The 27,768-nt window shown below is 54.2% G+C and overlaps 3 protein-coding genes across 6 annotated transcripts; all 3 read left to right on the top strand.

Moving 5' to 3' along the window:
- Positions 1–40: 40 nt before the first annotated feature.
- LOC119112007 (leucine-rich repeat-containing protein 42) lies at positions 41–9,881 on the top strand. 4 transcript variants are annotated; one of them, XM_037235937.1, is made up of 9 exons: positions 57–96; positions 1,924–2,021; positions 5,025–5,150; positions 5,731–5,981; positions 6,454–6,608; positions 7,732–7,850; positions 8,361–8,440; positions 9,115–9,289; positions 9,778–9,881. In XM_037235937.1, the coding sequence occupies exons 3-9, from the start codon at positions 5,033–5,035 to the stop codon at positions 9,870–9,872; spliced, it is 993 nt and encodes a 330-aa protein (XP_037091832.1). In that variant the 5' UTR covers positions 57–96; positions 1,924–2,021; positions 5,025–5,032; the 3' UTR covers positions 9,873–9,881. The 4 variants fall into 4 exon arrangements, 3 of the variants coding, with proteins under 3 accessions (XP_037091832.1, XP_037091830.1, XP_037091831.1); XM_037235935.1 differs by having other exon boundaries at positions 73–134; XM_037235936.1 differs by having other exon boundaries at positions 79–111.
- Positions 2,701–4,148, top strand: rasp (protein-cysteine N-palmitoyltransferase Rasp). Its single transcript, XM_037235934.1, has one exon. It carries the CDS (start codon positions 2,767–2,769, stop codon positions 3,766–3,768), a length of 1,002 nt encoding a protein of 333 aa, XP_037091829.1. The 5' UTR covers positions 2,701–2,766; the 3' UTR covers positions 3,769–4,148.
- A 4,287-nt stretch (positions 9,882–14,168) lies between the features above and the next one.
- On the top strand, positions 14,169–24,650 carry LOC119111469 (zinc finger protein 345). Its single transcript, XM_037235286.1, has 10 exons — positions 14,169–14,174; positions 14,495–14,634; positions 15,516–15,783; positions 16,075–16,232; positions 16,646–16,852; positions 18,180–18,288; positions 18,981–19,109; positions 19,647–20,534; positions 21,029–21,133; positions 24,543–24,650. Exons 1-10 carry the CDS (start codon positions 14,169–14,171, stop codon positions 24,648–24,650), a joined length of 2,118 nt encoding a protein of 705 aa, XP_037091181.1.
- The last annotated feature ends 3,118 nt before the right edge of the window (positions 24,651–27,768 follow it).

The following is a 27,768-nucleotide window of genomic DNA, read 5'->3' as shown; positions in this document are numbered from 1 at the left end:
ACTGATCCGAGGAGTGGCTGCAGGCGGGTACACTCGTATTGGTGTTTTGGGCTCGGCTTGGGGCATTGAAATGCCTGTGCTGGTTTACGCTGTTCCGTGCGAGACTCTACGGTGTGCGTTTACGTCTTTGATGGGTAGAGGCGGACCGGCCACATTGCTTTGGGTTTACTGGTGGCCTGTTGATGAATTATAAATGTGTCACGATGTTAATGACATTCGCGCGCAAGTCAAAATGTAGCTGTCTAGCTTCTTTAGTTAAGGAAACACCAACAATATTAAAAAAGAGTGAAATTTGTCGTTCACCCTTGATTATTGTGTATTCTTGCCCTGTGTCACTGAGTGTTCAGCATTACAGTTGCACCAAAAGCTCCTTGCTCACATCCCAAGTCTCGCCTATTATAGTTGTGTTTTTGTGCTGGTTTTGTTGGGTTTGGAAAGGGGTTTGGTAATCACTTCAAGTAGCCATTGTTTCTCTGATTGATAGTCATGGCATATTCCCTAATGATGAGCACCACTTGCAGCCAAAGTTAGCACTGCAATTAAATTTATTAGACATAGGCTGTGGGTGAAGATGTCAGCTGACATTAGGGAAGTTATGTAACACAGATATATGCATTAGTTGATATTGAAGAAGTGTGAATGATTTCCAATTTTTAAAAAATCACCAAAAGCTTAATGCAATATTCAGGGTTCCATATCCATAACAAGGATGAGGGGCCTGCATTTCATGTGGCATGTGCTATACAAATGTCAGCATTTCATAAGCCTCCCAGAAATTTTGGCCTCAAGTGGATTTATCAGGTGGCAGCAGTTAAATTGGCATTCCTATATGCTGTCACTATTATATTACATTATTTTTTGGCAGGTCCATATGTCTATGTTTGCATCAGCTTATACATCCACTGGTCCTTTGGCGCCACTGTAATCTGGAGGGTAGTGCCAGACAAGGCTATAAATTGCACTGTTTGGTGAAAAATTTGCAATAATTATGATAACTGAACACTGACCAAGAGGGGTGCAGCCAAGATTTTCTTAAGGGAGAGGCATAATTCTTGGTCAGTAGGCATCACAGCAATTTGGGGATGGGATCAGGGCACTTCCCCCTTCCTGTTCAGACCCCATTAGCTGCTCTCGTGGTGGCCATGGGAGAACTAGATTATTTGTGACATAAAATTAATTGACTTTTAATAATTCAAATAAAATGGTAATTGACATACAAAGCAGCCTGTATTGTTGGTTGGCACCAATGTTAGATTGGCACCAGTGATAAGATGAAGCTTCCCATTCTGTACTAGGCACATTGTGGGTGTAACTGGTACTTGCCATCTGGGCATATGTTAACATCTGTTGTGTGGAATGTACTATGCTATTGGCTGTTAGAACCCCATTTGGGTAGGTCAAAAAGTTTCTGAGACTTCACCAGGTGTGAGTTAAAAATCAGCTTAAAGAGATCAGCATTGAGACGTGATGCCTGGTAGGATAGTTTTAGGCATCCATGCCTAAATAGTCATGCTCAAATCATGCTCAAATCATCATGCTTGCTCAAATAATTCTATATGTGTGAGTTCTCCAGAATATGTTCAGTTGTGTGGCATTGTCATACTGGTGTCCTGCTCTACAATGACAATTAGCGATGGCATTGAAGTTCTTCATTTTTGTTTTTGTTTTAAGCAGGAGTCATGATTCAAAATATGCAGGCATGATCCCCACTGGCAAATGTCATGCTTCAAACATTGGCAATATCACTTAATTAAACCATTTGTCATTGCATCACTATACATGTACTTCCTCCTGCTGAAGCAAAGTAAATTTATATTGGCATGCTAGTTGCCAACACAAAGAGTGTTGCTGAACAAACACTATTCCTGCTTCTTTAAAAGTGATGCTGTGGTGTGATATTTACTGTTGCATTATTTATTTCAGACTTCACAGGAAAACTGCACAGAGACATCCTGACACCAATAGATTGTCAGCAGTACCTTGTCAAGACCTATGATATCATAGCCTCCAGGAGGTAACTGGTATGTGAATCAGAAAATCTTGTTGACTGACAGAAGTGACTATTTGACATTTTCTGAGGCATGGTGCTCCCCAGGAAATATGCACCTATGATGCATTGTCAGCAGATGACATATCCAGGTGATCCTGCTTGTGAAGCACCCTGCCAAGATTGGTGACCTGATGGAGCACCCTGTCTGTGATGATGCAGTACCAGCTGCTTCAGCTGGCCGGGTTCCAGTGGACATTGGACGCGTGTCCGTGCTGGAGACAGTCATCCACTGGTTTGGCTGGACCTTTGGCTGTCTATACTCAACCTACAGACTGTACCGAGTCATCAAAGATCACCCTGACGAACTGGACAGCTACAGCACCCCGGGCTGGATTGGCGGCCTGTACGTCGACCGATTCGACGACGAATTCGAGGTTTTGATCAAAGGTCAGCTGCCGACGTACGCAGCCTTCATGACCATTCACCTGGTGGTGGGACACTTCCTACGAGGCCTGGCCATGTTCAAAATACTGCCGCTCTTCCACTTCCTCCTGTCGGCGTGCTACATATGCTTCTCGGCGGGCGCTCGTCGCTTCTTGGTGCTGCTGGGCACGGCGCTGCTGTTCTACGCCGTGTCGCGGGCGCGCAGCCGGCTGCTGTGCTGGCTGCTGGTGCTGGCCGCGCTCCTGACGCACGGCCGCCTGCTGCTGGCCGTCGTCGGCGCCGACGCCACGCCCGACGCCGAGAACCGCTCCTACCTGGCGACGGCCGTGCAGATGTGGGGACTGTGCCGGGCCGTCATGTTCTGCTGCGACCAGGTGGAGCGGCCGGTCGCCATTGCGCACCACGACAACCTGGTCACCTACCTGGGCTTCGTGTTCTACGGGCCGGTGCTGGTGGGGCCGCTGCTGGCGCACGCCGATTACCTGGCGGCGCTGTCGCCGGCGGCCGCCGTCGGGCCGGGCTGGACGCGCCTGCGTCGCCTCGGCGCCGGCCTGCTGCGCCTCACCGGCTGGCTGCTGGTCATCGAGCTCTCCAACCACCTGATCCACTACCACGCGCTGGTCTACTCGCCCGACGACGTACAGCGCCTATTCGGCCGCTGGGAGATAGCGGGCCTGAACTATTGGGCCGGCCAGCTGTTCCACGTCAAGTACGTGTTCTGCTACGGCGTGCCGTGCGCGCTGGCCGCCTTCGAGGGCGTGCGGACGCCGCTGCCGCCGCGCTGCGTCTCCTGGATCGCCAGCTACTCGGACATGTGGAAGTACTTCGACCACGGCCTGTACCTGTTCATGCAGCGCCACATCCACGGGCCGTTGTGCGGTGCGCGGCCGTCACCACTGCGGCGCATGCTCGCCTCGGCCGTCGTGTTCGCGTTCGTGTTCGCCTGGCACGGCCTGATGCCGCACATCCTGCTCTGGGCGGCGACCAACTTCGTGTGCGTGACGCTGGAGCGGCTGGGCGCTCGGCTGGCGGCCAGCCGGCGCGGCCTTGAGTGGCGGCGCGTGGTGGGCGCCGCGTTGCGCCGCCGCTGCCACGCCCTGCTCGCGGCGCCGCTCTTCCTCGTCTCGCTCGTCTCGCAGGTCGGCTTCATAACCAACAGCGGCGAGCTCGGTTGGCTGGCCATGGTCGAGGGGCTGGCGCCGGCCAGCTCGGCCGACATGCTCGTCACGCTCGGCTTCCTCTACTGCGGCGTGCAGGTGTCGTATGACGTGAAGCGCTGGCGCCAGCTGCGCGCCCGACTGCCACGCCAGCAGGACAAGCTGAAGGAGGCGTGAGCGTCACCAACGCGCGACCGAGACGTAATTGGGTCGCGCGTGCGTGGAGGGGTCGTCGCCGCGCCAGCCCAGCCTCGGCCCCAGAGAGACGCGGACCCCGCCGCGAGGCCCGGCCGGGCGACCTCGAGCCGCGCTGGCCGCTGACCGAGCGGGGGGCTATGTGATGTGGGCTTAGGAATGGTCTCTTCCGAACGCCAGCACAAACTACAGTGATTTTTGTGTGGCTTGTTATGTTTGCTGCGTATGGACAGATTGAGTCGTACTCATGGTCAACGTTGTAGAACATTCATCCGTTCTCATCCGATGTTCTTATGGCTCTTTCAGAAGCCTGATACAAAGTTGTCCGGTGCTTTTAGACGCCTAATACAAAGTTGGTTACTTTGTTATAATTCCCGTGTTTTATTATGCAGGAGGCTGCCTGAGCCACAAGTTGGTCCATGCTTTTGTCTGGTATCCCGACAAGCTAACAGCCGCTGAGGTCCGCTAGTGGCAGTCTGCTGCCGACTTGAGACAACCGTCGCCCACAGCAGCTTATCTTGCATGACTTTGGTCCTGAAATAGCGTCTGATAGGGTGGTCTGGCGCCGCACCATCCGTTCTGTGGGCTCTCCGTTTCCTTGGAGCGCGACCGGTGGCACAGTCAGGAGCTGTTGACTCACGCATTGGTTAGACGGCTGGTCCTTCCGACGGAAGCGCGTCCCGATGTAAATGGTATGGATCTGGTTGGCACACCGCCGACTCAGTTTTTTCTTCTCTGTTTTGTCACTTTCAGAGTTTGGTATTATTTGGCACCGTGTTTAGTTTGATTTTTCCTGCAATTGAAATGCATAGGCTTTCAGAAACAACTGGCTGTGAAGTATTGAATAGTAACATATAATTGGAGATGGAATCCCATCGGATATATTCCCCTAGATGTTTATAACAATGAAATGCGTCTCACCATGTCAAAATAATGAACACAGCTGCCATGTTGTCTTTAAGTGACCTCATGCTACAAAGGTCAAATCCCTAACATGATTGTTGGGATCAGGTATGCGGAATTTAACGCCGTTAGTTCCAATGATCCCCCTAAAACACAAACTGAGGCTTGTATTCATGGTCCCTGAGGCTGCCTATAACGTCCGTTCTCCCATCACATGAGTCCGAATACCAGATATTCGTTTGAAAGCCCGCGGTAGACCAGCCTGCACGGGTGCCGCGCCCCCCGCTGCAGAGGCGCTGCAGCGGCGTCCAGTGACGGCGCGTGTGTGCCTGTAGGCGGTGCCATGGAGCCGGAGTCGAGCCGGTTGTACTTCAGCTCGCCGGGCGGAGCCCTGCGGACCTGCGCTGTCCGCCAGTCGACCCTGGCCGACCGATTCTCGGCGGTCGGGTCCCGGCCAGCCGGTGGGTACCGCCCCCCAGGACGCCGGTCCTCGGGGATCAGCGTCGTGCAGCCTTATTCAAATATGTTGCTCAACAGATCGCTGGGCTCACGCCAGATAATAGGGACCTACTGGTCAGGAGCCGAGTGCTTACTGCAGGCACGATTCACGTGCTCTGAACTTATCCTCTTAATTGGGAAGTACTGGGACCCACGATAGAGGAAGTCTGAGGACAAAGATTAACGGTGTACTATCCGACGGCCAGCAGGAAGGCATGCGTGACTTACGGATTGTATAGGGTTGGGTGCGAGGTGCATTTTAGTTGAAATTTGGAAAAATGACCTCAGCAATTAGATATCGCGGGACGTCCTCACCACTCACGAGTAGCTGCAGTTTCTGTTTTGTCTGTGCCGCACCCACTCGTCCCACAAAGACCGTCGGGCCGTTCCATGCTCGTACTGGAGAAGGCAAGGAGCTACGCCTCTGTCCACTTCGTCGAGTGTCATTGGGTCTCACGAGCCGCTACGGTCGTGGTCGTGACTGACGTCACCACTGGAAGGACCGCTCAGCGGCCACCCCCTGACGTCACTGTGTGACGGCAGGCCCTGCGCCGGAGAACCGTGGCGACAGCCCGCCACCGTTGGGCGAGGACGCCGGTCAGGTGGCGTCGCTGTTCGAGCTGTGTCTGCGGCTGGCGGCTGGCTGGCTGCACCGGCTGGAGAGCCTGCTCGGCTTCCCAGAGCTGGTGGGCGAGCAGCTGGTGCGGCGCGCCGCCCGGCTCGGCCTGTTCGACCAGCCCGGGGAGCGCTGCACGCGGGCCCTACACGTGGCCGTCGCCGCCTACCCAGACGAGGTACACGACCGCGGCGCGACCTTCGCGGCTAACCATCCCGGACATGATTTTAGCTAGACAACCACAGATAACAATACAAAATGGAAATAAACCGGGAAAAGATTTGACAGTGGCAGCTATATTGCGCGGCCCAAGGTACGCGACGCCCACGCCTCGGGCGAGGTGCACTGTCTTCTAGTGATGCGGCTTTCGGTCCAAAAGAACACGGGCCCTGTGCATACCCCTCACAAAAAGCACAAAAGTGCAGAGCCCCACAAAAAGTACGGCTCTGGGCCGAGGTTGGCCACCGGCGTGGAGGTCAACGAGGTCACTCCCGGCTAGCCCGTTCTGCACACGCCATGCCCACACTCGCCAGGTGCTGCTCACTCTCACCGGCCGAGTCTGCGTATCTGTGACCTGAGTCTGTCTTGACTCTGTGACTCTGAGACATTCTTGCCCGTCCGTTTCTCGGCTACGCCTTGCCTTCCGTCAGGTGCTGCCGAGTCTGCGCATCTGTGACCTGCTGACGCTGGGCGAGTTCGAAGAGCCGGTGGAGGTGCTCTGGGCCGGCCTGCTGCGGCTGGACCTGTCCGGCTGCCGGCTGGGGGACCGTCACCCCGCCCTCAGCCAGATCGCCGCGCTGAGCAGGTCTGTACACCAGCCGGCTGGGACCAATATTAGCGTGTGGGGGAGGGGGGACTCGCAAAGATCAGCAGTCGTTTCGGACGCAGAGAAATCTGATGCGTGCAGGTGCAGGGCTATGACGCGATACTGTCTTTAAGATGCTGCATTTGCGAACTGTGTATCCTGTGAGACGATGCTTATACAGCAAGAACCGCAGAGATGATTTACTCAGATCAGTAGGATGAAGTTGCGAAGTCTGGGTGTTAACTACAAGCAGGTGGTCGCGGACATTGTTTGTGTGAACTTCATCCGGTTTGTAGCCACCACCCAACTTTTATGTAATTTCTTCTTCGTACATTTTGCCACTATTGCCAGTTGGTGTTACGAATGCATCAGTTTTCGTCATGTTTCTGGCCGGCAGTGGCGCAGCCAAGAGCGGGGGATGCTTATGGGGATTTAGCTCCTTTCCCCTTCAGGTTCGAGTGCAGTGTTTCACCGCGATGCTTCTGAATGTATAATTCCGAAATCTGATGATCAGGGAAACTAAGTTAGTTTTAAATATCGCAGAAACTTGCATGGGCAGCGACCTGTAGAGCTCATCAGTCGTAATTTGGTAACAAGACCAGCGAACAGCCTAGTGAATATGTCCGGCACGCGGCTGAAACAACCGTTTAAGGCATCATGGAGCACACCAACATAGATGGCTCACTGACACGCTAGTTGTTTGTGGAGTCTGCTAGTCTCTTTGCAGTACGTAGTTACTATCAATGTGTCTGGAACTCGTCCGTAAACATTCTCCCCCTCCCCCATCGCAAATCACGGTAGCCCCTCCCGTTGCAAATTCTGGCTGCTCCCCTGCCAGCCGACAGCACTAAGTCAGCTTTGTGTCTCGTCGTGGCCGTGCATCGCACCTCTTGATGTGCGGTAAGCACGCTGCGTCAGAGGGCTGGTGTATTTCGGGTAGGAGTTGCCCCATTGGCGTGCTCATTCAGCAGCATTGACTCATCGGGTGGACTTGATTTATGTGACCTTCATGTGGCCTGCACTGTGATGAGCCGTGATGAGCTGCTTAACCTGCCTATGACCGGGCGGATGTAGCTGCCTAACCTGCCTTGACCGGCGGCTGTGCGCGCCCCGTTTGGGTCAGACTGACGCACCTGTACCTGCGCGGCTGCGCGCTGACGGATATCGGAGTGAGGACGCTGACTCTGCCGGCTCGCATGTCTGGCGTGGGCCTGACCTCGCTGCAATGCGTGGATCTGCGAGGTAAGGGGCCCGCTCCTGCCTGCACGTCCGGGCCGGGCCGCCGTCCCGCCCGCCCACTGACCTCAGCAGCGGCGCGGGGGGCGTGCTGGGGCGGCGCCGGCCAGGCAGCCGGTTACGGCTGTGATGGCATACTGGTCATTGGGGCAGCGAAGGGTCAAGGGTGCCGTGACATACTTGTCATAGGGGTAGCGACCTTACTTGTCATATGTGCGGTGACCATGAGTCGTTTACTACGTTGCTTAACGGCTAATGGACTGCGACCACCTACAGACCGTTAACGGAACACTTCTAGTACTGACAGACTCTGGTGTCTTCCAGTCTGAGCCAGTTTGGAGCGTTTTCCACCCATGATCTGTTTGCCTCATTCCGCACCATGTCACGGTTATGTATGATAGTGCAGCAGTGTGGTGCAGTGCAGTGCAGTGCACTGCCGTGCCATGCCGTGTCGTGTCGTGCCGTGCTGTGCCGTGCCGTGCAGTGTACTGCAGGTGACTTGTGTGTTGTCGCCAGGTAACCAGCTCGGGTCGAGGTCGCTCCTGGCTCTATGCAGACTACAGCCGGGCCAGATAGCAGCCACAGCCCCGCTCAGTGTGAGTTGCGCTCAGCGGTTCGGGTGTCCCGACCTGTCCAACTGAGCTTTGTGTACCTGTCGCCAGTGGGTTGCCTCTTTGTCCGTTGCCAGTTGCTCTGTCTCTATGCTTGAAGCACCAGTTGGTGACAAAATCGCCGGATCAGGCGTATTGTTTTAGCATAAACATTTCGTGGGTGGGTCTCTCGCCAACTGATTGGTCCAGACCAATATCACAAAACTAGCCCAGCTGATGTGTGCGGGATATAAGCCACGCGGGGTGTCGCCAGCTGTCTTCATTGCCGCCATGCGTACCATGGTGTGGCCGGCTGTCCCCACTGCCGCCGTGGGCCCATGGCGACCAGGCGACAGAGCGTCTGATGATGGAAACGCGACAGATGCCCGCGGATCTCGCGTGGCAGGTCTACTGTGACATGGTCTGCCCCGGGCAGACTAAGGGCCTCATTTCAGGAACGTTGCAGGCCTCATAACCCCGGGCTTGTCAACATTGAGTTACATCATGTGAGGCAGGTTCATATCTTTGTGTACTCACCGATATGTATCGTATGTGGTACATGGAATGCCAAGCGCGTACTCGCAACAGCGCAGTTTGTGGCTGTCTCTGTGTTTCAATGTCATTCGGTTGCTGAGTGGTAAGTGAAATCCCCATTCTACTAGCCGCTGCCGTTATTTCAGGAGGATATTCGAGCGAACGTCGAAACGAAAGGCTACCAAGTGGTGGCGCCACTGGCGTTCAGACCAGTCGCCACTGAGGGCTGGCTGAGCGAAGTTGTCGAGAGTGCGTGGAGCTCCTGCCACCGGCCCGCCAAGCGGCCCAGAAACGATGGCTCGTCAGCTGCCGCGCGCTTCTGTAAGGACAGACACTGATCACGTAACCACTCAAACAGCCACATCCGGAGCCATGCTGTCATGCGTGTTTTCGGGCGACGGGTTCTCTCCTGCTCTGACCGCATTTCCGCAGGATTAAGGCCGGACGGCCAGGTCCAGACTTGTCCCAGCACGTGCCACATCGCTTCAGAGGCTCACGCGACCGCTCTGTTCTATCTGCCTCGCACGATCAGCCAGTGCTCGATCATCGTCGACGCAGTTGGCGTCGTCCGTGCGACACGCAGAGGGACGGCGGCGGGCTCGTGCCCAGGACGTGGCAGCCCACCCATCTGGGTTCGCGCTCCGAGCTACAGTAGCCCCTGCGTGCGGCAGTGAGGCGACTGGCGAGGCGCACGGCCTCCGGCAGCGACACATGGATCCCACCCGTGTTTTGGCCGGCCGTGTTCAGTGCGATGCGTCTCTGGATGTTGTCCCGTTGTTTTGTGCGACTCGTGGCTGTTCGTTTTTCAGATGGCCAGCCGACAGTTCTCCCACGGGTGGAGCAGCGCCTGCAGCAGACGTTTCCGCCGCCCGTCTTCCTGCAGAGGTGCCGAGGTGAACCCTAGAGGTCAACACGTGATACTAAATGTGGACTGATGCGGGCTCCTGCGTAACGTACGAGGACTGAACATGATACATACATGACAATATTGGTCTCATCAGTACTGAACGGCTCATACTATTGTGCTTCCTTTGCATTTTTAGCTCGGGCAGGTGGCCTCTTATCTGTCCTGTGGCATAGTGTTACGTTTCAAATCGTGAAGGGCGTGTGTCACAGGAATACACAATACACATGAAGTGATTCGAGGATGAGTTTCCATACATGTTGCCTCCAGAGATCCACAGATATTCCAGCGCGGACGATATCACGTGAGCAGGTCGTAGCAATAGCTGAAGGGAAGGGGCTGACTGTGGCAATGCGCTCACGGTCCCAGCCAACACGCAGCCGGTACGTGGCAAATCAACAGCCCCCCCCCCCCCCCCTCATCCCAGCCAGTCCAAAACTGCCTTGAGACACCCAGTCCGCGCTGATGCAAAAGCAGCCCGCTGCAGTAGTTTCATCGTCCGGTTTTCCGTGAGTCGTCAAAGGTCACACGTCATTACCGGGAGAGATGAGGCTGGCCGGGCCGTGGCTAGCCGCAGAGGCTGGCCAGGTGGCGCCACCGTGCACGGACTCGGGGCGGCGAGTGCGGAGCTCGCTACCGCCAGCCGGCCAGCTGCCGCCAAATGCTTCAGCAGCCGGGGCGCCTTTTGAGGCAGGTACCTGCACCTGATACGCTAGGTAGTGGTATCCGCGCGGAATGCTAAGGGCTACCCACCAGCTATCGAAGGTGACGTCTGGACTGCCGCAATACTGTCGAGCCATGTGCGCGAGCCACAACATGACAGCGGCACGTCGTGGTATATAATAATAGAAGTGTAGACTGACTACAGGGAACACCTTCATGAAAAGGCCAGGTGCCTTCCAGAATGAAAACGCTCAGCCCGCATTGCGCGGCGGCTCCGCTGTGTGTCGGCGGGTAAACCTGGCGGCAGCCACGGCCGGTTTACTCGCATCCGCAACACGCTACGAAACCGGGCCGGCCTGGCGGCCCAAGCAGCCATGTGAGGCCGAGACACGCGTCACGTGCATGGAAGGTAAACACCAGCGGGAGGCTGGGCACCCACAGCATCGTCGCAGGTGCGCCACGGGCCCCCGCACGGGCGGGCTGCTGCGTCGGGACCACATGTGGCGCTTCTCCGGCAGATGGGAACGTTCAGCGCGGACATTGCGGCAGACGCGGCCAGCTTTTATGTCTGTGCGAGGCGGAAGGGCGCACGGAAAGCGTGTCGACTGAACCGTGCTCTGGTTGGATGCGTTGCATCAAGCATGTGTTGAGTGCCCGGAGAGTCTTCAGCTGCGAATAAAGCGACCTCTGACTTCCAACAGCAGTTGTGGTACGGCTCGTCAGTCAGCGCATCGAATGCCGTAGGAAGCTAACTGACCCACTGAAGACGGTGCAAAAGCTGCCAGCTTATCAGGGTGTAATACGTAGGACAAGGGCGTCTGATTGGGGTGGCGGGGGGGGAGGGGGGCAACGTTTAACATCAAGTCTATGACGGCGATAGGAAAGTAACGCCGTTAAAATCGTGTTTGCCCACTTCAACTTTGCATAACAATGCTGGTGATGAGTGACGATGAGTTGCAGGAGCCATTACATACAATGCTGATGCATAGAATGACATCCATATCCAGAGCAGCACATCCTTCCGATTCATAAGAGGGCCTCCAAATCCAGCAAAGCCTCGTCATCTCAAAGCAGGACATCCTGTTCTGGAACTGCGGCCATTTGATGCATGAAGTGGATCTTCTGTTCCAGGAAAGGGCCTCGTGGTACGCAAAGTGCTTCTTCATCAAGAACCAGCGCCTCCTGGTTCATAACGGGGGCGATCCCGAGCTAGCAAGGGCCTCGTTACAATAGCATTGGCTTCCTGATCTAGAGCATTGACCGCTTTATTTATCACGACGGTTCCATGATCTAGAAAGCGAGCACCTGTGCAGAAAATGGCGTTCTGTGCTCGTTTTGGTGCCGTCTAGTAGTCATGGAGCCTACGTTATCTAAATTTGTATCATCTATGTGAGCTACAAAGACTAAAGGTTAGACAAAGGCCTCTCAAAATGGTGAGGAGGCAAATACATGCCCTTGTTTCCCCCCCCCCCCCCCTCTTCATTCTTTCTATTCCACCCCCGCTCATCAGTCAGTTTTCAGTCTTAAATCAGTAGATAGAAAATGGGAAGAAAATGCAGTGTTGTGAAAGGAATTATCAGTAAAGTATACCAGAAAACATTTATGTGCTGACGTCATTAGATGCCGCCAGTATGCAGCATTTGAATAGTGAAACCTTGAACGCCGTCGTCGAATTGTTTACAAACCTTGCTCAGTGTGTTTCCCTTGTTTTTCTACCGCTGTAAGTAGGTGGGGTATGGGTTGGTGGATTTCCCGGGTATTGAATGCTTGAAAGCTTATTGATAGATAGCATTGCGGTGTTTTGGTGTTGATCCTGTGTTAATAACAAGCTGAGACTTGTATACTAAAACGTTACTGACAGGAGGTCATGCATAATGTTTATGTGGCTCGTGATCAAAGTAGGCCGTTTGTAAATCGCCCACGGTATTTGATATGTGTGACAGCGAACCTACATTTACGTGATAGTACTGTGCTTTTCAAAATTAGGTTGCAACGTATCTGCCTTCAAAATATTGCCCTGTTGCTGGAAAGCACATGCGTATGCAGGACATGTAGTGGTGGTTGTACATTGGGTTTCAGAGCCCATGATGTGGAAAAAATATTTACCACCTTATTGTTATTATTCCATTGCATGTGTTGCTGTGGTCTGGAATGAAGGGATGCTGTTCTGTCCTGGGTGAAATGCTGAAATGTTTCTGGTCATCAGGTGTTTCTGGAAGTGATGGGATAGTACTGCGGCATAACAGCTTAGGTAACTTATGTTGTACAGTGCACTTCAGTGACCAGCACACTGATCTGTGGCATGCTCACATTTGAAGCAAAATATTTGTGAGGTGTTTTGTGAAAAAATCCATGCTTATATGGTGGCAAAATGGTGCAGAGCTAAGGTGTGCATCTTATTGCTGGGAAACAAAACATATAGGTTATTTAAGTGCCCCAACTGGCCCTAACAATACCAATGTGTCAGTTGAAACTGTCATTGGGTATTGGTTGTTGTTGGGTGAGGTTGATCACTTGCATGATTTAGTTGTTTTTCACAACATCCTGTGATTCATCCTTTGGTTCATGAATATGATGTGTTGATTTGATAGTTAAAACATGCTATATGAATCTGAAGCATATTTGCTGTAATTTGGCAGCTAGTTATATGGTAGGTCCAATTCTCTTGAACAGACCCTTCCATATAATGCTCTTAAACATATTAATTGTCTGCATACAATGAGACATCTGTTGCGTCAATTTTCCCAATTATCAAAAGAATAGCTAGGCTTAAAATGTCACTAACATGTTTTGAACATATCAGTTGATTTAATATTTGGGACAGCTTTTAGCTGTTAGTTGATTGAAGTGTTCATTGTATGCCCAACATAAAAGTCACTGAGAAGTGAAGATAAAGACAACTAACTAAAAGCTTCAAATTGTGTGTTAACTTCTAAATGCAGGTGCAATGTTGGATTTATTATGCATCAGATTTGTGCTTGAATCTGGATCTGTGGGACCAGGTATGGATTGCTCACAACATTTGGAATTCACAACAGGCTAAGAATGTTGGGAATAGAACTCTAAACCGGCTTTAATTGTGATTTTATGGTATATTGCTCAGTAAAAAACCATTTGTATTGGAGTTAATAGTGAAAGTTCAGCCTATGATATGGACATCATAGCAGCCAATGAAAATAAAAGACATTTTATTTGGTAACAAGACAACTTTGTGGTAATGTGATGTGTGTGGTATAGATATGTCAGGCCTCATGTGCCCAATTACCCACAGTTGTGTTTCATTTGGTTGACTAATAATTTGGTCATCATAGCTCAGGCACTGCTGCAAAGGGAGCCTTAATGGAGTAGATTCTATCCTCCCTATATGACAACTTACTTGAGTCCAGAACTGCCTCTCTGACTCCACTGATAGTAAAGCACAACTCTTTTGCATGGGTGCTTGATATTCCATTGCTTGTGTGGGCACTGCTCCAGAGATGAACTTCAAAACCTTTGCAATAGGTCAATTTACCATAACTGTAACCACAATACTTTTGTGTGACCATAACAGAAAAGCATGACCTTTGTAGATTTGATTGTGTACACCATGTGTTAATGCCATCAGGAAATGGCTTTGATGATACAGATTTCCCAATGAGTGTCAGTACCAATTTGGTCAAAAGCCTCAGTTATGTCATTCATGACTTGGGCAGTATCTACCATGCCAATTAATTACTTGTCAATTGTTTGACAAGGCTTTTAAGTGAAAAAAATTACAAAGGATGGTTTGCTGCATAAGCACCCTTTTGCCACTGACCCATCCTCCTGCGCTATCTCATCAGGGGATGACGTCCAGCGCGATGGAGGAGCTGGAGGCCGACTCGCGTCGCTGCGTGCTGCTGACGCCAGTCAGCGGCAATCAGCTGCTGCTGACGTCAGAGCTGGTTAGCCTGGACGGCGTGCGACTGCTGTCGTCTCAGGCGCCGCAGGCCGCCGCCACCACCGCCGCCGCCGTCCGACCGCGCTGTCTAGTCTGCAGCGTCGATCTCTCAGCCGAACTCAAGTCCTGGAACGTGCACGACACCCGCACCAAGGAGACCAGCCTCACGCTGCACAAGAGGTGGGACCGCTCGTGGCGCGTGGCTGCCGCCTGTGACTGCGCGCACTACGTTCTGGCGGTGGCTCGCTTCCTTTCGTCTGGGATTTCTCTTTCCCTGGAAGACCTGCTGTGACAAAGGCCATGTCGTGCCTGTTATTTTGTGAATGGTTGCCACCTACAAGCTACTGTCGCTGTGGCAATGATCAGCTTTGCACTGAATGAGTGCATTTTTAAGCAACTGATTAAGTATAAGGAAGTTAATGTTGGCATGAACTTGCCCTTACCTCTCTTCATTGATGGGACAAAATGCTTTTACTAGGACTGTCATTTGCAAGAGAATCGACAGAAAGGCATCAGGGGACATAATGTGGATATAAACAGGGGCACAAGCTGCGGCCGCGAGCGCTAACAATGAGATATTTCGCCTGTAGGCTCTGTATTTGGCGTACAAAATATGACTGTGTTGGCATTGGAACAATATTTAAACTGGCACTTCTAAAGCTGATGCTGCAGCTGCCCTCGCATGTAAAAGTATTTAGAACCCGAGTACATATGTGTAATGCAGGACTGCTTGTGCATACTACAGCCAGCTTTATTTTCTCTCTTGTATGCCATGTTGCCACACTAAAGCGTGATTACATTGCGGCTGTTTTCGCGCGGATGGGACTGCTTGTCACAGTGCCATCTACCGACATCACGTGGTGTGGCCAATAGGAAGAACACCACTGTTCTCATATGGTGTCGCCAGATCGTTTACCAGCCAGTTGGTGGCAACGGTTCGTGACCCGTTTGTGTCTGCAGCCGGCCTTTCCTTACGCCATCGTGCATGGCAGCTGTTCCAAACTGGCGTGTATGGTGCTCCTCAGATGCGCATCCGTATTCATGGGCGCGCCATTTTCCAGACTGTCGCTGATACTGAACGAGGCCGTGGACGAGTGCAGCGAGTTCATCTGCGAGACGTGCTTGGGCCTGGTGAACTTCGTGGACGAGTTCGAGCGTAAGGTCCGCATGGCCGAGGCCGACCTGCGCTCCAAGTTCTTGCGGACGCGGCGCGGAACGGACGGCGGCGGTGACGGCGGCGATGGCGGCGGCGGCGGGGGAGGCGGACAGCCGGACGATGATGTCAACACCATGGTGGTGGAGCTCAGCAATCCGTCCGACAACGACCAGGTGGGCGGCGTCACCGGACCGGCACTGGGAAAGGTGCGGTAACACCGCCGGTCTGGATAGGACCTCGAGCAAACACCCGGAGAGGCGGCCGGGAGCGGCAGCCAATGGTAGACCGGCTCCTTCCAGGCCCTCTGCTGGCCGCACAGGTCTCTCAGGGCGCCCGCTTTATCTCAGCACAACCGTGCCATGTTAGCACAATTTTGGTGTGGAGGAGCCTCTGGCTGCGGCGCCTTGTCTTTACGTGTGGAGCGGCGAGACATGCCCTCAGTGCTGACCGTTGGACGACCGCAGGAGGACGAGGCGGCCGAGGACGACTCGCCGGTCGGCTCGGAGGCCGGCGATGACTCGGCCGCGGCCGGCGTCTCGCAGGACGCGCCCTTCCCCTGCAGCGTGTGCCTGAAGTCGTTCTCGACCAAGTACGGCCTGTCCATCCACCAGCGGGTGCACTAGTGAGTACGGCGGCGGCCCTGCCGCACCAGTGCCAGCGGAAGATGTCAGGAGACAGTGGTGCGGCGGAGGACGTTCGAAACCAGCGGTTCTGAGTGGGGAATGGTGGAGCTGTTCTTATTTAGGCAGTGGTGGTGTCCACTGTTATATAACGTGCTCCACGATCAGTACCCGTGCCACGATGAGGGCATGCAACGTAGAAGTCTGAAAAACTGCTGGAGCGCTCTCTGTTTTGTATTGCGCGTAACATTAGGCAAACGGGAGAGGTTGCGGACCTCGTCTGCCTGTGCCAGGCCCATGCCCAGTCTGTCACGTGGTGTGTGACTCGGGCCCGCTCCCACTCCGTCACGTGGTGTGTGACCCGAGTCTGTGCCTATCCCGTCACGTATGTGACCCCGGCCGGGTCTGCCCGCAGTGACGCCAAGAGCAACGTGTGCGAGTTCTGCAACAAGGCATACCCGACGCGCGCCAAGCTGATGAAGCACGTGCGCGCGCACACGGCCGAGCGCAAGTTCCAGTGTGTCGAGTGCGGCAAGCTGTTCCGTGCTCAGGATCAGCTGGCCGTGCACGCCAAGTTCCATAGCGGCGAGCGGGCGCACGTGTGCGACTACTGTGGCAAGGGGTGAGTGCCACCGGCCGCCGGCGCCGTCTGCCACAGCTGACCTAGCCAGGCTAGACGCTCGGCGTCGGCGCCGGGTTCACGCGAGGGTTGTGTAGGAAACAGGACGCTGTTTAGAGGACCCGGGTTTTGTTTTGCGTGCAGTGATTACATGTTCGTTTTGATCCGGCGTACCTCCCAAGCTATGTATTTCGTTGGACCGGTACGTTGAAAAGGTTGCCATTTGCTTTTTCACTTGCTTGTGCGTTGCTGCTCCTTGGGTTGGAATAGTGAGCAAGCCCTTAAGCTTCCGATTTTCGGCATTATGAGTTCTTAAGCTGGTAACAATCGACATACAAGTATAGTAATACCATGAGGTACTGGTTAAACGAAGAGATCAAATAGCATTTCGAAGGGAACGCAAAATGCTTCCAGTAGTGTTCATTGTGCTCAGGTGACTCATGACTGTGAACACCGCCCGACGTTGGCGACTCGTGATCGTGAACATTGACTGACGTTGGTGACTCATAACCGTGAGCGTTGCCCGACGTTGTTGACTCGTGATCGTGAACACCGCCTGGTGTTGGTGACCCGTGACCGCGATCACTACCTGACGTTGGTGACTCGTGACCGTGATCACTGCCTACCGCTGGTGACTCGTGACCGCGATCACTACTTGACGTTGGCGACTCGTGACCGAACACTGATCCGTTAGCGACTCGTGATCGTGAACACTGCCTGACGTTGGTGACCCGTGATCGTGAACACTGCCTGACGTTGGTGGCTTGTGACCGCGATCACTGCCTGACGTTGGTGACCCGTGACCGCGATCACTGCCTGACGTTGGTGGCTTGTGACCGTGAGCACTGCCTGACGTCGGTGGCTTGTGACCGTGAGCACTGCCTGACGTCGGTGACTCGCGACCGCGATCACTACCTGACGTTGGTGGCTTGTGACCGTAAACACTGACACGTTGGCGACTCGTGGCCGTAGTCACTGCCTGACGTTGGTGACTCATAACCGTGATCACTGGCTGACGCTGGTTACTCGTGATCGTGATTACCGACTGACGTGGACTATTGTTTAAAACATTCGTTAAGCATCTTGGTATATTGAAATGTCAGTTATTTCCAGCATCAGAACTCGAAACGCTGTGTGACCTGTAAATCCGAAGAGGCTCCAGTTTTCTGGCTGGGCCACACACATAATGTCCAAAGGAGATCAACCTTGATTTGCGATACGCCGTTGAAACAACTTTACCTTATTGTTGAGTTGGACTTGAGCCTGTGATTTCCTGTACACCCGCCATCAAACAGCGGCACGCTTAATGTTAGACGCTGGTCCTTTTCAGATTCGTGCAAGTGGGTGATCTCAACAAGCACCACCGTATTCACTCTGGTGAAAAGCCCTTCTCGTGTTTGGAGTGCGGCAAATGCTTCAAGCGCTCTGACGAGTTGAAGGTGGGTTTATGTGTGACGTTGCTGAGCGCTGAGTCTGTCTCAGGTCGGAGAGCTCAAGCTGCGGCAGTCCGAGAGTGGGTCGTGAAATGTGGGACTACTGAGGATGTGCTCGTTTGTAGTTTTAATTTCAGGTTCCAGGATCAGGCAAGCGGAGTGTAGATAACCAAGAATGTTTATATGTATATGGCAGATGGGTCTAAAACAGAACGAGGCACTTGTCTTAACTAACTGCAGGTCCGAATCTGTTTGATCGCACGGGTGATATTCCATTTTAGTCACAAGTCTGACATGAATGCTGTCGTTTTCGTGCAATACCCGCGCAGTGCTGTTGACTGATCCATCCGGCAAAATATGATGGTCCGCCACTAAGAATGGGGGGCGGAGTATTGTTCAGGGTGCTATAATGTATGACTGACAATGGCCGACAGATCCGGAGGCTGCTGCTCCGACGCGCCGTATTTTCCCAGCCTATTCTGGTGTCCGACATATGGCGTGTGTCAAAACTTATAGTCGTATGACGTTTTAACAACTATCAGCGGCTGAAAACTTGTCAGCGTTTGGATGCAACTCATCCTCACACAGGGCGTCCCCCCACTGGCTCACAGTCGAGGAGAACGGTAAGGCGCGTGGTCTTGTGTGGCCCTGAGCCGACCCGACCTGACCTGACCTCCACACGTGACCCCGCACCGCAGAACCACCAGCGCTTCCACACGGGTGAGCGGCCGTACAACTGCGAGTTCTGCGGCAAGATGTTCACACAGAGCGGCGACCTGCGGCGGCACCGGCGTATCCACACGGGCGAAGAGCCCTACTCGTGCGAGGTACGGCGGCCGGCCGGGGCAGCCCCTCCGCGTCCCGGGCCGTGGCGTGGGCCCGTAGACGGGGCGGGGCCGGAGTGGCGGTCAGCGCTGGCAGCCCTGTAGCGGCGATGTCTGGCGCCGGCTGTTGCGATGTGCCAGTCACGATTGGACTGTGTTATGACCGGCGTGGCGTGATTCGGATGACGCCGTGAGTGTATCGGTATCAGGTCAGAGTTGGACTGTGTTATGACCGGCGTGGCGTGATTCGGATGACGCCGTGAGTGTATCGGTATCGGGTCAAAGTTGGATTGTGCCGTGTGTGCCGGCCTCTGCTGCTGTGTCAATGTGAGGAGTCTGAGCCGTGGGAGGGCGCCGCCCCGTATTTGTTTTGCCGTGGCGTCGCCAGGGACTTTGACCCCGGCTAAGTCTCCCCTGCCGTGCCGGCGGCGGCATTACCGGACCGTGCCGGGCCGGGCCGGGGAAGGGGGGGGGGGGGGGGGCTGGGCACCCGGCTCAGTCTGAGCAGCGGGTAGCAACAACGCTTGTCCCTGTTGGCAGTTCTGCGGCGTCCGGTTCCGGCGAACGGACCAGCTGCGGGCGCACGTGGGCATCCACACGGGCGAGAAGGGCCACATGTGCAGCCTGTGTGGCCGCGGCTTCTCCTCGTCCGAGCTTCTGGCCAAGCACACCGTCTCGCACACGGGCGTGCGGCCACACGCCTGCCCGCACGCCGGCTGCGCCAAGTCCTTCTTCCAGGCGGAAGATCTGGCCAAGCACAGTCTGGTGCACAGCGGCGTGAAGCCGCACGCCTGCGAGTTCTGCACCAAGCGCTTCGTGCGCGAGGACTCGCTCAAGGTGCACCGGCGCGTGCACACGGGCGAGCGGCCGTTCTGCTGCGAGGACTGCGGCCGCATGTTCATCTCGCAGAGCTACCTGAACTCGCACCGACGCATCATGCACACCAACGAGAAGCCGCACCGCTGCCAGACGTGCGGCAAGTGCTTCCTCACGCGGACCTTGCTCACCGTGCACACGCGCTACCACACGGGCGAGCGGCCGTACCAGTGCGACCAGTGCAGCAAGTCCTACATCCAGCAGGGCGACCTGCAGAACCACCTGCGCACGCACACCGGCGAGCGGCCGTACGTCTGCAAGGAGTGCGGCAAGGCGTTCGCCTCGCGCTCCCAGATGGGCGCGCACGGTCGGCGCGTGCACGGCGGCGCGCGGGCTTTCGCCTGCGAACAGTGCGGCAAGGAGTTCGGCCAGGCGCACGAGCTGCGCGCGCATGAGCGGCAGCACGCGGACGTAGCGCGACCGTTCGGCTGCGCGTTGTGCGGCAAGACGTTCGCGCAGCAGGGCTTCCTGCGCAAGCACCAGCTGACACACGGCGAGCAGCCGGCGCCGGCCGTCGAGCCGATGGTGGAGCTGTTCGTGATGGACCTGCCGGTGGCCGGCCAGTCGGCGGACGGGCAGCAGCTGCTGAGCATGTCGGCGCACGGCGCGCTGCAGCTGCCCGCCAGCCAGCAGCAGCAGCACCCGCAGCTGCAGCAGCAGCAGCAGCAGCAGCAGGCGGCGCTGCTGGAGCAGGCCGGTGCGCAGCTGGCGCCACACTGACCGAGCCCTCGGTGCCGGTCGGCCGGCGACGATGGCGGTGTGCGCTGCGGTCCTACTGTGGACGGCGGGGCGCCACCTCTCAGGGGCGGCCAGCGGCGGCGCTGTGCGCGCGCCGCGGTCACCGCCAGCCAGCGTCGCGGTCACCGCCAGCCCGTGTCGCGGTCACCGCCAGCCAGCGTCGCGGTCACCGACAGCCTGCGTCGCGGTCACCGCCAGCCCGTGTCGCGGTCACCGCCAGCCAGCGTCGCGGTCACCGCCAGCCAGCGTCGCGGTCACCGCCAGCCCGTGTCGCGGTCACCGACAGGTCGCGTCGCGGTCGCCGCCAGCCGGTGGCCGAGGCGGTGATGTTTTCCGTGACGCGCGTCGCGGAGTGTGGTGAACGGGCGGACGTGCAGCTGGTTCATTTCGTCATCCCGGACGGTGTGCGTCCGGTCAGTGCTCCGTACAAGCGTGGGTGGCGCCACGGATCACTGGCATCGCACAGCTTCGCACTCACAATCATATCGTATCCGTTGCGACGTCTGTGCATCACAGCGAATGTCATTTGTTGTTATTGTAGACATCGTAGTGAGCATGCGAACTCGGTGACGGCTATGCAGACACTGTTGGTCCTCAATTTCAGCTGTGTTGTGATTTGACCCCTTACTTGTGTTAAGTGTGATGTTTTCCTTAAACTTTGGAGGAATAATAAGGTGTACTATTTGACTGGGTATGTTGGAGACAAAATTATTCTCTTGATGCGCAACAAAAGTAAGTAATGACGCCTGACGCAAGTCGAATGCATCAGCGCACGGCACCTATTGTCAGATGGGTTGGAGGGGCCCATGGCGCTCACCTCTGAGGGGAACGAGGCCCCTTTGAACCGCTTTCTGTGCCTCAGACCCCTGGCTGTTGTGGCCCCGCCCCTGTGAGCAGTGCCTCGCCTGCAGGCTCTTGCCGCTCTAGCGATGCACGTGGAGTTCATCGGCTCAGGAAAGATGAGAGTTCCATGACGAGCAAGGCTCTGTCCTCGAAGGAGCCACGATATAGAGAAGTTCGCGCCCCAGAGGTCTCTCGCGGGGACTATTCGCCGCTAGTACCACTGGCACTTCGAGTAGATAGGGCCAGGGCTCCGGAACATCCGTCTCCGACCATCCTAACGGCTCCCTGTGCTCTCGTGCTGATGGTTGTTGGCATGGCCAGGGCTGACCGTTCTAGCATTATTCGGTGGCAATTGGGGAGGTCCGGACGTGGTCGTCCGAAAATAGACCTTTCTCTAGCTGTGCCGTCCCTGTTGGGCAGAGCTGTCACGCAGTCTTCAGTTTGGGGTGTTCGCTCCCTTCTTTACATCCGCCTTTGTTGCCCGTCGCATGGAAACAGTTGGCCGTCTCCGAGGGCCTGGTGAGCTCGTAAATGTCTGTAGGAGGGATCGCAACGGCACCACTCCCTCCCTCCGATCTGATAGGCCAGTAGCCCTCGCGTCCCCACAGTATTGTTTAGATAGGTCGCGGATTTCCGTGTATTTTCCGTGTGTATAGTTATGCCGAGTCATCGTAAGACTGCTAGCGGGCCTCCAAGGAAGCGCGAGCCATGGGTGTACAAATGCTTATGATTTATCGGCACCGGGTAGGACTTCCGGTAAGCAACCATTCGCCGTTGCGCCCCAGGCCGGTCTGGCGTGCGGTTCAGCAGCACGCCTCGTGGGCAGCCCGTCGGGTTGTATGACACTTTTCGTCCGCGTTCAAGGCTCAGCGGCGTTTGCGTGCAGCAGTGGCGCCAGCTGACCGTGCGAATGCATGGATTTCTCTCCATCTGTCACCTGGTGTCAGGGGGAGGGGGGGAGGCGTACCCCCGCCATTGGGACAGACCGTTTTGGCACGGACCGGAACGGTTATTAAGATCCAAAAGTGCTCCAAGCGTTGGGGGAGGGGAAAATGCGTGCTGAGGGCCGAAAGGGCGCCTGTTTGGTCTGCAAATATGTTCCGAAGTATACATAGAAGGTATCCCGTGAAGAACAAAGGGACGTCATAATCCCCTGGACTGGAAGGGCGCCCTCCGGAGACGATACGCCCCGAGGGCAAGAAGAACGCTGCAAAGAATAGGCGGGTGCGTCAACCATAGTCAATCATAGAGGGGCGCCGGCCCCCGCCCCCCCCCCCCCAACCGCAAAGATGGTCCTGCGGTCTGAAAATATGCTTCGAAGGCTAGAAGGATGTGCTGGAGTCTGGATGCCCCACAACCTGGAGGGGCGCCCCCGATAGTCAATAGGAGGCTCCTGACGTGTGAAAACATGTTCTGAAGGTGAAAAGAACCTCTTCAAGAACAGAAGTGTGTCCGAATTTCCGAAGCGTCACCACCTGGGCTCCTACAGCACCGGTGAGGTTTTGAAAAATGTGTCTTGATGACTAGAAAGACGTCTTAAGGAACAAAAGGACACAATCTTGAGCACACGTCTCGAGTGCTCAAAGGGAGTCCCTGGGGTCTGGCAATATGTCCAATGTTTAAAAGCACAGGCAATACCCGGACGACTCACCCTAAGATCCGAAAATGGTCCATCGGGCCAGAAGGACACTCTAAAAATAAATTGTGGCCCAAATTATGGAGAGGCGCTCTCGGGGTACTAAAAGGGTGTGCCGGAGGCCTGAATGTCACGAGGGCGATAAGAAGGTCCTAAAAATAGAAGGGCACCGTAAGGATCCCAGAGGAGGCCCTTGGATGTCCTTGGTGCTTCGAATGGACGCCCATGGTGTTGAATAATACACACGTGCTATCTTCGGGAAATTCAGGCTTCGAGACATGCATGACACAAGACACACAAGTTTCAAGACAAGACATTGCAGTTTCATAGGCTCCCGTGCGGCGTAAGGGAACTTGTGGCGCCTGGTATGACAAGGGAAATCGAATACGTCGGAGGATAAAACTCCCGTCTGTGTGCTGTCGGTAACTCAGCTTCATCGTGAACCACGCTGATACGATACAAAGATTCGCTCCCGCACGTCACGCTGAGCCTAACATTCTGGTAGTTCAGTGGGGGAATTCCGTCCCACCACCGCGACAACATGTGCCCTGGGGCTAAAAAATGGCGCATCGAGCATAGCGTGATGACAGAAAGCACACTGCCAGCTCAGGCGTCGCGGGGCTCTCTGTGCAGCCTTTGCGCTTCAAAATACAAAATAATACTAAATGATAACATTTTGTAAAACTTCACCTGCCACCCAAACCATGCGTTGGTGCCCCGGAAGCGGGCGGCGTCCCCCAAAGGATGATAGTATCCCCCTGCCACGGAAAGGCATTGCATAGTAATTTCTATCGTCGCTATCAGTAACGAGCACCTGAACTCTGGCCAGGACTGGGGAGAATGCAGAATGTGACGCGAGGAACCAGGTGGACAGAGCGCGACTAGCAGAGATCAATACTAATCATGCCGCGTCACAGCCCATCATCGACACCACCCTGACGTGTACCCGCCAACACATCACCAGGACAGGACACCGGGACGACGGCTGTCTCAACGCGGAGGAGGAAGAGCCGCCAAACAACGACGGTAGCATCCGAAACATCCTTTTGTCGATCATGCGGCACAGCGACGGCGTCCTCAAAAGACACATTGAGACATCACCAAGCAATGCGACCCACATCTCCAAATATGCCCAAATCGATGTACCTGACTGCGCCGCCACCTGCACCACAAATTGCTTCAGACGAAAGGCGAGAGACAGCTTCTTCAGTGTACTAATGGGTGGAATAACTGACCGAGCTGGATGCAAACAGATGGCAATGATACTTCGGTGCGCATCCTAGCAGGATGGACTTCGGGACATTCACGATGATCCTGTTCGCTTCGTTGGTCTGCTCGAAGAGATTGACACTTGCTGCTCCAAACACGACAACGAAGACGACGACGACGACGACAACGACGATGACGAGAGCGTGGAGGAAGAGGACGATGATGTGTACGAGACAAGATGAGTGAAGTCAACACCAGCAGTGTCATTCTGAAGAACATGCATACCCCGGATTGGTGAACGGCTTAAGGAATGTGATCAGCTGCGGGTTCGGTGGAGCTACTGCCATGGCCAGTCAGCTGTGGGGGCAGCAGCTGAGCTCAAACGCGACAACGACCTCTGCGAGTTTGTCACCGCTTGATGTATGTACTTAAGTCGTGCATCAGTACCAGCTGCAAGCAGCAAGACATTCGAGAATGGCTTGATATCGCAGGAGACATCACCACCTTAGTCATTCACGGAAAGCGCGGCAGAGCCTTGAAGAAGGTCAAGATAGTCGTGCCCAAAGAAAGCCGGGAGACGCTTATCACGCTCTGCGTTACGCGCTGTCTGGAGCGTCACGAGGCAGTGACGTGTATCTGCCAGTTGCTGCCAGCAGTGGCCCATTGCCTGACGAAGATGAGCGCGTTTTTCAGAAGCGCGGAAGAACGCGCAGGGACTGATGCGTGCAACCGCTTCTTCCAGAATTTCTGACGGCACTGTAGGCGCTTGAAGCTGCGACCTCTGTGGTGCGACCAGTCGCCCACGCAGTCAAGGCCAATGGCGTGGACGTTTCGGAGGCTGCAGAACGCATCGTTATCTGCGTCAGGCTCCTCCAAGGATGGAGAGAGAAGCCAGGGGAGAAGTTTAGATTTGTGTTGGACAGGGTAGGTGAGGCAGCTATGTTTCTGCTTACGCCGTGAAAAACTAATGGGATCGAGTCCCGTGGCTTTGTGTTATAGTGAGATCATTGCTAACGTCATTACGAAAAAAACGCTTATGGTCTCCGAGATATGTTTCAAACAATATTTTCAAAGCAAAGAAAAGTTGCAAGACCGCGAAACGCTAAAAAGCTTTTTCGGAGTCCACAAATAGCGGACTGCCCATACGTCGAATTAAGCGCTATGCTTGAGAGCAAGTCTTTTGACCTCGGTGCATCAGCTGATTTTTTTAAAGGACACGTTGAATTATTTATTTTGACTCTGGTGAGCGTGTTGAGCAGTGGACAACGATCGGCCGGTTGTTTTTAGCCCGCTGGGACGTGTGCGGCGCTCTTCTCTTCAGCCGGGCAGCAGGTGCAGCGGCCGGCGGGGCCGACTGGCTGACCGGCCGCCGCCGCTCCAGAGAAGCTGATTCGGGTTATGGCAACGTTATCAGCTCGACCGGCCGCACCGTTCGTCGCTTTTCTAGAGCCTGATGACTGCTCCAGGAATAGCAACGGATTTACTGCAGTCGTGTTTAAGATGTGTATTTGACTTGTAACACGAATGACGCATCGATGTAAAGAGCATTCGATGTAAAAAGCATTCAATGCAAAGACAAAGACGAAAAATGCCATGTCATGTTTGTCCGGGGACGCCCATCTTCTCAGTTATCGACTAGTGCAACAAACTGCATACAAGGTTATCAGTTTGCGCGCTCGCAATCTTAGGAGCAAGAACACCGATAGCCGGGGTGTAGTTTACCTAAAACCGAACAGCATTGGCCGGTGCAGATCATACCAGACAGCGGGCGGCGGGCGCACGAGAACGACCGTCGTGAAATAGTGCTTCCGAAAGTGGATTTATATCAATTCGTTTCCCTTAGAAAATAAACTGGGTGTATATTTCACCGTTTTGATTTGGAGGCTGTCCTCTGAGCAGATTAGCAGTTGTAGCAATACGAAAAATAGAGATTATACCTTTACTCTTCCAGTTTCATCACCAAATTCCAGCCCCAATTCCCGGTGCTAAAATGGCAATCCGTTGATTTATAAATATGGCAATTGCACAGGTGAAATATTCATTAGAATTGCCTACTAAACGTACAAATTGGTGTCTTAAAGCGTCCAACTGCGCGTCTTTCTGATGCGTCATCTTTTTTCGTCCGGTCACTGACCGCCACTTTGTGTTAGCCGAGGGACTGGCGCCGCACGGCCAACGGAGATTGCAACGTCAGGTATCGGGGTTTGTTTGAAGGGGGGATACTTGCGAGCGGGCATGTGCACAGCTATGTTACAAATATTTTCCCTCATCGATTCTGAATAAGGCTGCACATTCCCCAGGCCAGCTTGGGTAGGCTAATAGTGGAACACTTTTTGAGACGACGATTATTTCGATCTACAGTCGTGTTCATGGCGTCATGCGACACCTCTGCAAAACCCAGAATAAAATGTTTGCAAGTTCTTGCTTAAGTTTAAGTTCAAAGTTTAGGCGACTTGGCGACAGGTGGAAGTGTGTAATTAGAACGTGTTTGGGGGATCGGATATCGCCGTGTGCCCGTGTTTTGGCTCTTCGTCGTCGTGTTCTTGCACATAAGCCTGTGCTTTTATATTGTTTACTTGCATTCACCTGCTTGGTTATGGCGCTTTTCTTCTAAGTCTAGTCTAGTTCAAAGTTCTGAGTTCTGTCGGCTTAGAAAGAGTGTGCTCAGCTACCGTAAAATGAAAAGCGTCGGTGGTTTATTATTCAGTCCAATAGCACCCGCTTCCTAGATTTTATTGATTTCAAAATAGAAGCAGCATTGCATGTCCCACGGCTTCTGTTTCAAGGCCAGGTGAGGTCAGGGGGCAGGGTTTACCGTGCCGACCATTGTTGTTCGTTAAAATTTCGTCGAAAAGTTATACTGTTGACCAATTTTACAACCGGATGGTAATGTCGGATAGTTATAGGGAATGTTCCACATTTGAACACGTTGGGGAATTATCATATCAGATCTGATGAAATAATCTCTCTTATAACCACTGGTCTGCTTTTATGTGTTGAAGATTGCTTTAGACAATTTCTATTTAATAAATGTTATTCAATACCCCATCGCTTGATTACGTTATGGAACGTCGTTGTGACGTCATGTCGCCACCAGACTGGCCGTATCAGAATTGGCACTGTAGCCGACTGGCTGATTCACATGTAATATTTCAACTTTTCGAGAGGTGGCGATGTGTTGCTGCAGCGTGTTTGTGGAACCGAATATCGCCACACGCTGTGTTTCAGCTCTTTCTCGTCGTGTTCTTGCATATAAACCCGTCACAAGTTATATTTGCTCGCCCCTTTAACCACCTGCTCGGTTGCAGCGCTGCTCTTAAATTATTCGATCTCCGGTCTTATCTCCGTCATGAATCGTAC

This window comes from Pollicipes pollicipes, unplaced genomic scaffold (assembly GCF_011947565.3).
Source record: "Pollicipes pollicipes isolate AB1234 unplaced genomic scaffold, Ppol_2.1 Scaffold_7261;HRSCAF=8764_pilon_pilon_pilon, whole genome shotgun sequence".
Taxonomy (NCBI): domain Eukaryota; kingdom Metazoa; phylum Arthropoda; class Thecostraca; order Pollicipedomorpha; family Pollicipedidae; genus Pollicipes; species Pollicipes pollicipes.
Note: the sequence above shows the minus strand (reverse complement) of the source record. Positions and strands in the feature narration are given on the sequence as shown.